Here is a 10,226-nt window from a genome sequence, read left to right on the forward strand (position 1 = left end):
ACACACACACACACACACACACACACACACACACAAGGAATCCATGCTTAGTCATCTCATATCGACCAACTCAGACAGTACCAGCCTTACCTTCCTTGCACCATCACCCCACCCCTCGGTCACCGTCCGCCCTTCCTCTCGGGTTCTGTTTGTACATATTAGGGAGCTCCAGCAGTTCTCTGGGAGTATGATGCCCCTCCACCTGGGTCGTTATTCGTACTTCACCTTGGGGGGCTTGCTGGAACATTCCGTCTCATCCATCTAGAGGCAGGAACAGGTTGTGAGGTGTTTCTTAGGAACAGGTCAGGTTTCGGCCGCAGCCAGCGCTCCGACAAAGCCCTCGCTGCCCCCTCAGCAGGCACAGTGGACAAACCCCGGACGTGGGTGCGACGATGGTCGTACTGATGACAGAGGCGCAGCAAAAGTGAAGTAACCTCTTCTGGTGGGAGGGGCAGTGCTGTTGAGCGGTCAAATGGAAGTTAAGGGCCCAACGTCCCCATTCTCCCGATTTTCTGTGCACATCGTGCCCCCATCTCGAGTTCCAGGGTCCTGTAACCCAACTGGTGCCCACGCTCTAACATCAGACACCAGTCAAGTGGAAAATTCAGCCGGCGTTGTAATTCAGCCGCCCTTACTGTAACACTTTGGGTTGGGCTGGGGGCACTGTCTGTGACTAGAATAACCAGGGCTTTCTTTAAGGCACAAGTGGACAGTTGGAGGTTTTGGCAGCATGTAGGCTGTGGCTCCAAAGCCCTGAGCTGGTCTTTGCTTGACCGCTTAGTCTCTTGTAAGTAACACCAATTAACCAACCAGCACACGCTGCTCATCTTGACAGGACTGCCGGGAAATGCCGCCACACGTTTCCCAGAACCTTCCTCTTCAGCACACTTGACCTGCTGATAGTGGTCGTCTGTGTAGTAGGAGCACCACCTCGTGCTGTGCACTGACAGCTCCCTGCTCCTCAGGCAGGGTGGCCAGCTCTCACAGGAACCACTGAGAAAACTCCTCCTCATGACGATGTTTCTCTAGAAACCGCTCGTGGTACCAACGGCATCTGGACTTGAACGGCGTCTGAGGCGGTCTCAGGCTGGGTTCTCTAGAGAAGCAAAATCAGTCAGGTTGGCAAGTGTGTAGTTTTCCATTCAGAAAATGGCACACACCGTTGCCAACGTGGGGGAGCTCAAGTCACGTGCTCCCAGTCTGTGGGCCAGATGTCAAGCTGGAGGCTGTGGGGACAGACGCGCCCCTGACTGACAGGAGGACGACAGGCTGCAGGGGTGGGCACCTGCACGTCAGCAGGGCAGGCTCATGAGCAGAGAGGTGCATGGATCTGGTCCTTCCTGGTGGCTCCCAGCTCGCCTCCGTTCAGACTCCATCCATTCCGTGTTCTCATCCCAGTGGGTGTGCTCAGCGGCTGCTTCTTCTTCGTATGCACGCCACATCAGCAATGACATGCCCTGAAGGATCCACTCCGTCCCCGGCTTTCAGTTGACTCCACCTTGGGATGCTGGGGACGGGGATTGGAAGGCCCACGGGCTGCCCGGAGAGAGACCGCAGTAACACCGATCTGGGAGGAGGTCCCGCCAGCCTGCTCCTGCACAGCAGGGTCCGGAGCCTTTGTCTCACAGCCTTCGGACAGGTGGTCATGAGAGAACAGCCCCAGGAGGGGACGCAGAGCTTGACAAAGTAGCGGGAAGGCCGCCGCCGTCGGCAGGGTGGACGCACCCAGTGGCCACATCAGCACAGCTGTGAGGAGGGCGCAGGACTGGGGGGGCGGGCTTTGAGGAGACAGGTCTTGTGTCTCCTCCAACCCAAGGGGCCGTCTTCTTGCAGTATAGCAGACGATGCTCGGCTACCATCCGGCGATTCTCACTGGCCACATTCTTGGAGATCACAAACTCCCTCTTTCCTTGAGCCCTGGTGGTGCAGTGCTTATGCATGGGGCTGCTGACTGCAAGGTTAGCGGTTCTAAACCACCAGCCTCTTCATGGGGGAGGGGAGGGACTTTCTACTCCCATAAAGAATTACAGTCTCTGAAAGCCCCAGGGCCATGCCGCCCGTGCGAGGAGGTCTCTGTGAGTTGGCAGCGACTCAGGGGAACTCAATCCGGTTTGGGTTTGAAAGTCCTTCTTCTAGTCCTTCTTCGTCTGGAAGCTCTGCGGACACCTGTGCACGTTGGCGACCCCACTGCTCTATGGACGTGCCCCCGGCATCGCATTCAGAATCCCAGCAGTGCGCAAGCCACTTCAGAATGACCCGCACACAATGGGCCAGCTGCAGATGGCTATTTGCACTTCATTAAAATTAAAGTAGATTCAAAAATTCAGATCATCGGGACGCTTCCTGATGAGCCCCAGAAATGGTTTGAACCTGTCCCCAGGGTGGAGATTCGACACTTCACTGACACAAACTGAGAGCTGTTTACCATGTCTCTGCCAGCTCGTCCTACCTGTGGTGCCTTGTGTACGGCTGGGATGCTGGAAGTGATGTCACTGGTCTTTGAAAATCAGCAGGTGACCGACCGCACAGCTTCCAGACCAGGGACAGACGACGAAGGGGACAGAGCCTGTCCCCTCTCCGGAGACTGTCGGAGCAGCAGCAGGTCGCCGTCAGAGACAGGGCCCTCGGGGCGGCAGGGGCGCGAGATACAGCCAAGGAAGAGCTTCTTTCTCAAAGCAGAGTGGCCCATGGTGGCATGCGTGGAAGCAAAGAGGAAGGAATGGTCACTGGAAAACACGGCCTTGGTGACAGAAACGAAGCAAAAGTCTGGTTCTTTCAACAACACAAATGGTCACCATGACCTTGAATTTCTTCAAAGAGAAGAACACTCAGAAATCAAACTGATTCAGCCACTAAGACGTGGCCAAGGACGGGCGATGGAAGGACAACTTCCATTGTCAAGGGTCAGTTCAAGTTGAAGCTGGAGCAACTTAAAACGAGTCCACAAGAGCCAACCTGCAGCCTTGAGGCTACCCCACCCGCGCCCCGAGATTGCCTCAAGAACAGATTTAACCCGTGGAACTCTAAGGACAAGAAGAGCTGATGCGCTGTGGGATGACACCAAGAACACCCTACGTGAAGACAGCAAAGAAACTTCTAGAAGGCAGGAGAGAGAGAAAGGTCAAAGTGGGTGTCGGAAGAGACTGACATATTAAGTATGAACTCTGATTAGAAAGTAGCTAAGGCAGGTGGAAGGAAGGACGAAGTGTAAGAGTTAAACAGAAACTTTCAGAGGGCAGCTGAAAAAGATCGAGCAAAACATCATCATGAAATGTGCAAAGACCTCGGGTTAGAAAACCAAAGTGAAGACACTGGGGGGGTGGGGGGGGGCGGGGCAGGGAATTCAAGCTCCAAGTTGAACTATTGAAAGATTTGATGGGCAAACATTGAAAGATGCACGAAACGTGATGGAAAGAACACACAGAGTTCCTGTGTCAAAAAGAACTCATCGACATGCAACCACTTCAAGAAACAGCACCAGACCGAGAGCCAATGTACTGGACGGGGAAGTCCAGGCTGCACTGAAGGCTTTAGCCAGAAACAAGGGTCCAGGGATTGATGAGACACCATTTGAAGCCTCGCAACACACGGGTGAAACACCGGAAGCACTTCTTTGGAAGACAGCGACCCAGACAACAGACTGGAAGAAAGTCGCCCCACAGAATGCTCAACCTCTGGAACAGTATCACCGGTCCCACGTACAGGTACAGTTCTGCTGGAGAGCACTGCCGCAGCACATTGCCGGGGCAGCCAGAAATTCAGGTCGGTCCAGAAGAGGACATGGAACAAGGGGGATCGTTGCTGATGTCAGGTGGACCTTGGCTGAAAGCAGAGACCGGCAGAATGATGTCTAATTCTGTTTTTTCTCACTATACGAAGGCATGTGACTATGCAGATCGTAACAAACTCTGCGTGGCCTTGAGAAGAATGGAAATTCCAGAACACTTCATTGTGCTCACGTGAGACCCGAACCAGGGAACACTGCTTGGTTTTAAATCAAGAAAAGTGTGTGGCAGGGTTGTATCCTCTCACCACCCTTGTTCAATCTGCAAGCTGAGCAAATCATCAGAGAAGTTGGATTCCATGAAGAAGATCTCAGCATTAGGATCTCAGGAAGGTTTATCTGCAGCTGCAGTACACAGACAGCACAACCTTGCTTGCTGAAACCAAGGAGGGGGATCTGAAGCACTCTTGATGAACTTCAAGAACTGCAGCCTTCAATACAGATGGCAACATAATGTAGGGTCCCCAATCCTCACAACGCGACCAGTAGGTAGCGCCATTAGAAATGGAGAAGAGTTAGAAGGTGTCAAGAATTTCATCTTGCTTGGAACCACAATTAATGCTCATCGAAGCAGCGATCGAGAGATCAAACAACACATTACATGGGTTAGATCTGCCACATAAGACCTCAAAGCAAGGGTGTTATGCTGAGAAGTGTGTGCGTCCGCACTAAGTCATGGTGTTTTCAGGCATACATGCGGAAGCTGGACAGTGACGGAGGAAGGTGAAGAGGAATCGATGCATTTGAATTAAGGTGCCAGCAAAGAAAATCAAAAGGACCAGGGACTGCCAAAGGAGCAAACAAACCTGTCTCGGAAGAAGTCCAACCAGAACACTCCTCAGAAGCAAGGATGGCAAGACTTATCCCATGGACTTGGGACATGTTATAAGACAAGGCCCGTCTCTGGACAAGGACCCCATGCTTGGTGAAGTAGAGGGAAGCAGGAAAGACCACCACCCTTGTGTGGCAGTTTTAAAATCGTTGGTCAATTTGAGGATTAAGAGTGAAGGGGTGGAGTCTAGTCTGTCAATCGGGTCATAGCCAATGAGGCCTCTGTGTGGGCGTGGCCTCCTGAGAATTCTGGGAACTCCTGTATTTCCTCCTTGGAGGCGGGAGACACTTCTCCCTCTCTGCTCACTCCCTGAGAGATGCTCTACTGACAAGACACATGGCGCTATGCCCTGGGAGCTGGAGAAGCCACATGGACCTACCCTGATGCAACCAGATCTCTGGATCAGGAGAAGCCACATAGAGACCCCTGCCAGGGCTGAGATGTTTACAATGCCACTGGATCCACAAGACCTCCAACCCACTGACCTGTGACCTTCCTGCATTCAGCACCATTGCATGTGTTTTGTGAGTCTGAAGAGGGATAAACAGATCGGTATCGGACATAAGGGCTAATATCGGACTTATGGACGTGATCTGGACTGGGCTGGGATGTTTTCTCAATATCCAATTGCTCTTGGACATAAAGCCCTTTCTTGTACACACATGAGTGTGTCTATGAATTTGCTTCTCTAATCTACCCCAAGGCAGATGGCACCTGCAGGAATTCACCTTCTGGTCTCAGTTTGTGCGCCGTTTCCATAAAGCTGTCTGTCTGCACTGCACCGCAGTGTGTTTTGATTCACTTCAGTCATGCCAGGCGTTGTACCCAGCATTCTGAGGTTACCCGCATGGAAGGAGGTGGCACGGTGGTGGTGGGCTGGCGTCACGAGTTGCCCTGCACTGGGTCACACAGTACTCCCGATGTCCCCATGACGGAGGAGACCAGGCAACATAGCAGAGCAGGCCAGCGAGACCTTTACTGGAGGCAGAAGGCAGAGAGCAACTTCTCAGCAGCCCTCAAGGGTTGATGACCTCGATGTGGAACTGCAGGTGAGTCGGCGTGACCTCACAGTGGGCCCGGAGGAGAGCACAGGTGTGGCAGGACTGGCGTTGCCAGTGGCACTGGAGGAGGTAGATGGCGTAGAGCACCTGGAGGTAGCGCCAATGGATGCGCCACCTCCTGACCACGGACTGGAGCTTAACCACCGCCCAGACTTGCTTTGTGGACACGATGAGCGCGGCCCGCCGGTTCCCCTCCAGCCGCCGGGCCAGCGTCAGCCGCCACCAGCCCTGAATGACCCAGGCCCGCAGCGCCGCGTGCAGCAGAGTCCGCCGCACCAGCGTCCCGCGCCACCAGGCCTGGATCTTGAGAGCTGACTTTTCTTCTTTCTAGACAGAGACAAAAGAGGCTGCTCAGGGAACGTCCCGATACCAACCTCCGGGTTTCCCCGAGAAGAGTGTGAGCCTCTCAACAGGCAGGCCTTCCGCAGAGCTCAGGGGAGTCCAGAGACACTGACCCGGGGCAGGAAGCCTGGCTGTGATCGCTCTCGGCCTCTCTGGACACAGCATCTGGCACTCAGAGTTCAAGACCGCTGGGTGCACGGATCAGGGGGAAAACCAATTAATTAGAAGGATCCTCTCGTCCCAAAGCACAGTTGACTGTTGCCTCTGTCCCAGCAGTGTCCTTGGAGACCGGGATGGATTCCCAGCCCAGGCCCTTCCCCGTCTGCCCCCATGTCGAATGTTCTACTCTTTACTCCAGAGCCCCCACATTCTCGCCTCCCAGCCCCATCCATTCTTGACGGTTTCATTCTCTCCCGTCACTCTCCAGGTGGAGTCAAACCCACACTCGGGCACAGGAGTGGAGGGAAAATGAACCCATATTGAGCCGATCTCTAATTACTTTAGATCCAAGGCCCCGAAAGGGCAGCATCTCACACCCTCGGGACTCAGAGACAGAGGGTCTGCATTTCTCTCAACTACATGGAAGCTGGACCTACCTGTCTGCTGGGCATCTTTCAGTCTGGTCCTTCCTCTCTATCCTTAACTACAATTGCACAGAGATGACCTTCCTTCTGGAATCAGAATTGACTGGAAAATGCGTAGGTAAAATAAGACTGGTGTTTGTCCATCTGGTTTTGCATGAGGGCACCACACACACACACAAAAAACCGCCACCATCACCTCTGTAAATCCAGGGAGATTCCCACCCGCCCCCAGGCATCCCGGTAGATGTGGCTGGCTGGGTCTCTTACACAAAATGGAATCCTCACGAATTGTCTATAGCTGTTTCATTAGCCCTGGTTTCTCTGTATCCCCAAGATGCATGAGGGGGCGGACTGTGAGTTTACAATTGCAGCTCTGACGTGGGCTTAGGACGCCCAGCACACACTGAGTCTCTGTTAGAAACAAGTCCCCCGGGAGCATGTCATACGTGTCTATGTGACTCCTGCCAGAGATGTGGGAGGTAGAGCACAGGGAGATGGGGCATGTGCACCATTCCACCCCGGCTTCTCCTTCCGCAGCTCTCTCCCCCAGTCCGTTGCCAGGAGCCGTCCCACAGGAAAGCGGGAGGAACCACGGCCAGAGATCGTCTTCTCAGGCTCACACACATCCTGTCCTCTCTCCACTCAGACGTCAGTACGGGCACAGTAAGTCTTTACTGGAAAAGAGACACAAATCAGCCCATGAATCCAGAAAGCAGGAAGAAACAGTTAGAAAAACGGACGAACAAAGAACTGGAAGTTGGCTGTGGGAAATAAGTTTAAAAGGTAGTGTTTTGAAAAGACAAGTATTTAAGATAATACTCATAAACCTGACCAAGAATAAAAGAGAACCAACTGAGGCCTTAGTCCCAAACTAAACACACCACACACACACACACACACACACACACACACACACACCCGCAGTCTTCTTAGAAGCCTAACAATTATTTCCCGTAACAAGGAGAAGCTTGCTGAAGATCATCCAACACTGGTGGCAACAGGATCTGGACAGGGCGCAGTGAGGGCTCAGACCGGATTCGGAAGAGGATGCGGAGTGAGGGATGTCCTTGTGACGTCAGCTGGATCTCGGCTGAAGGCAGGGAAGACCAAGAAAGATGCTTCTTGTGCTGCACTGACTCTGCCAAGACACTGGGCTCGTGGATCATAACAACGCCGGGTGGCTGTGAGCAGAGTGGGGATTCCAGGACACTTCCTGGTGCCCATGAAGAATCCGGACCTGGGTCAAGAGGCAATCTTGGGAACAGAACAAGGGGATACTGCACGAGGCTGTATCTTCTCACCGTACGTATTCAATCTGGATGCACAATTGGTAATACGGGTGCCAGACGATAGGAGGAGGAACGCGGTCTTAGGAGCAAAGGAAGCCTCCCACCAACCTTTGATATGCAGATGACACAACTGTGGTTCCTGGAGGGGGGCGAACTTGACCTTCATCTGCAACTGCTTCACAGACATAAAGCAATCCAACGTCTTCACAACTGGACCGATAGACCGAATCGGATAAATGGAGACAAGACCAACGCTGTCCAGACTTCCTCTTGCTCCCGGAGGCAGCCGTCAAGAAGTCAAAGGAGGCATTGCGTGGGGAAGTCTGCCACCCAAGGCCTCTTTCAAAGGTTGAGAAGCAAGGTTGCCTCTTGGAAGGCTAAGATGTGCTTGACGCCAGTCATGATCTTTCTCGACTGCCAACCCTGTGTGTGAGAGCTGGCCATTGAATAGGGAAGCCCGAAGAAGCAGCGATGCCCGTGAACGCTGGTGCTGACAAAGCACACGGAAAGGCCCGTGACGGCCAGGAGAACGCGCAAGTCTGACTTGGAAGGACGGCAGCCAGAATGCTCCTGCGAGCAAGGATGGCACATTAGCGGTCTCACGTACTCGGGACTTGCTGTCAGGAGAGACCGGTCCTTTGGAAAAGACACCGTGCTTGACAGACAGAGGGGCGGCCACAGAGGAGGACCCTCGATGAGGTGGACCGGCACGGTGCGCGTGTGCACGTTGTGAGGGGCGTGCCGGACGGACGAGACACTGCTTCCTTCTGCTGTCCCTGGGATGACTGCGAGTGGAACGGACTCACTCGGGGCACCTAAGAACAAGCTCCGCCGGGCCCACCTGGAGCAGGGGCTCTTTTAAGGCCCGCGATCACGGTCTGTGTCTCTCTGAAGAACTATGAGATGGGCAGCAGCAACTCGAAGACCAGGAGACCGTGAGTTCAAGTTCACAGGAAAGGATCAACTCAGGAAAAGGGGGTGGGGAAAGTCCTACTGCCTGAGGACTGTGGTCCACATCGCGGAGCTGAGAACGTGGAGGTCGCTGCAGCCGGGCCGGCCCTTCGGTGAGCATTCTCAACAACAGAACTAAACTCTTTGAGAAAAACATTTTTTAAATCAACTATCTAAATTACAAACTCGATGTCAAGGGATCCGAGCCAGAGCCCCATGCGGCGCCTAGTCTATCAGGTCCGTTTGGGGTCTATCTTACAGTTACCTAGCCTTTCCTTCCTTTCCGTCATCTTGATGTTTTGCAGGTTCCAAGCAGTTTTATAGCATCTGACCTATAAATGCCCTCTATTGGGGTTTAAAAAAGAACACATCCCCCTTATGACTAGAGACAGCTGGTGGGGTTGGAACAACACAGACGCTGTGCACTTCCCCTTGCAAACCATGGGGTCATGTTCAATATCGGGTCCGTGAAGGGTGGCGTTACATTTCATTAGGGATTCGAGCCAGCTTACTTGACTGTAATGCTTCCTCTTGGAATCAGGAAGCGTTTTCACAGGGAGCCGCACGGAGACTGTTCGATGCCATCCTGCCCTTTCTTCCTCACTAGTTTTAGTAAGCCCTGATCTTTCTCTCTGCCTCTTTTGGGGGGAGGGCTAAATGGTTTATTCCTATGAGGTTCTCAAGCAGCAATTTTTCTAATACCGTCTTTTCTTCCCTACGTATTAGTTAGCTTTCTACGATAATGAGGAGCTTGAATTTCTCATCTACTCATCCATCCACCGGTTTAAATCAGTATAGACTCCCACCCCCAAAAGCTGCCATTGAGCCTGTTCTGATTCATAGTGACCGTGTTAGCAGTCGAGCCGCTTGCTCCCGGAGCTTCCAAGGGCGTCCATGGTTCTGGAAGCAGCAGCCTGAGAGTTCTCCTGTGGAGCAGCTGACCTCGCAGTCAGCAGCTCAACCAGGACCACCGGCGCTGCGAGCGCTCCCCCATATTGGTTTGTGGGCTCCCATTGTATGCAATGGTTTACACTCTGCTGCTTGCACACAGCATCTGGCCCCGAGCACCTTCGTCTCTCTGGTGTGCCGCACCACCGCTGGATGCTGCCTCTCCTTCCTGCGTTCTCAGTCGTTCCAGCTGTGCACTGCTCTCTCTTACCCAGGCCTGGAAGCAGACACACTCCAAGGATCTCTGACTCCTTCTCAGGGAGACGGTCTTTAGAATCCACCGTCTGGGCCGTCAATGCAACCAATGTGCTGCTGCCCCTCATTCCCTTTTCGCTGCTCGCACTAAAGTATGTTTGTCTGTATATTATTGAAGAACGCAGCATCCGGAGGACGGCAGGCTTATCAACAATCTGCAGAATGCAGAGGCCTCACCTT

At 53.3% G+C, this 10,226-nt stretch overlaps 1 protein-coding gene across 1 annotated transcript in view; it reads right to left on the reverse strand.

Annotated features, from left to right (window-relative positions):
• Positions 1-5,632: 5,632 nt before the first annotated feature.
• The window catches only part of LOC101640325 (IQ domain-containing protein F2), a 17,726-nt gene continuing 13,132 nt past the window's right edge, over positions 5,633-10,226 (reverse strand). The window contains exon 3 of the mRNA XM_004715251.2: positions 5,633-6,004. Coding sequence (XP_004715308.2) covers positions 5,633-6,004 — 372 coding nt within the window. The remainder of the gene's footprint in view (positions 6,005-10,226) is intronic.

Source organism: Echinops telfairi, unplaced genomic scaffold (genome assembly GCF_000313985.2).
Source record: "Echinops telfairi isolate 266 unplaced genomic scaffold, ASM31398v2 ScPeMD7_7420;HRSCAF=8458, whole genome shotgun sequence".
Taxonomy (NCBI): Eukaryota; Metazoa; Chordata; class Mammalia; order Afrosoricida; family Tenrecidae; genus Echinops; species Echinops telfairi.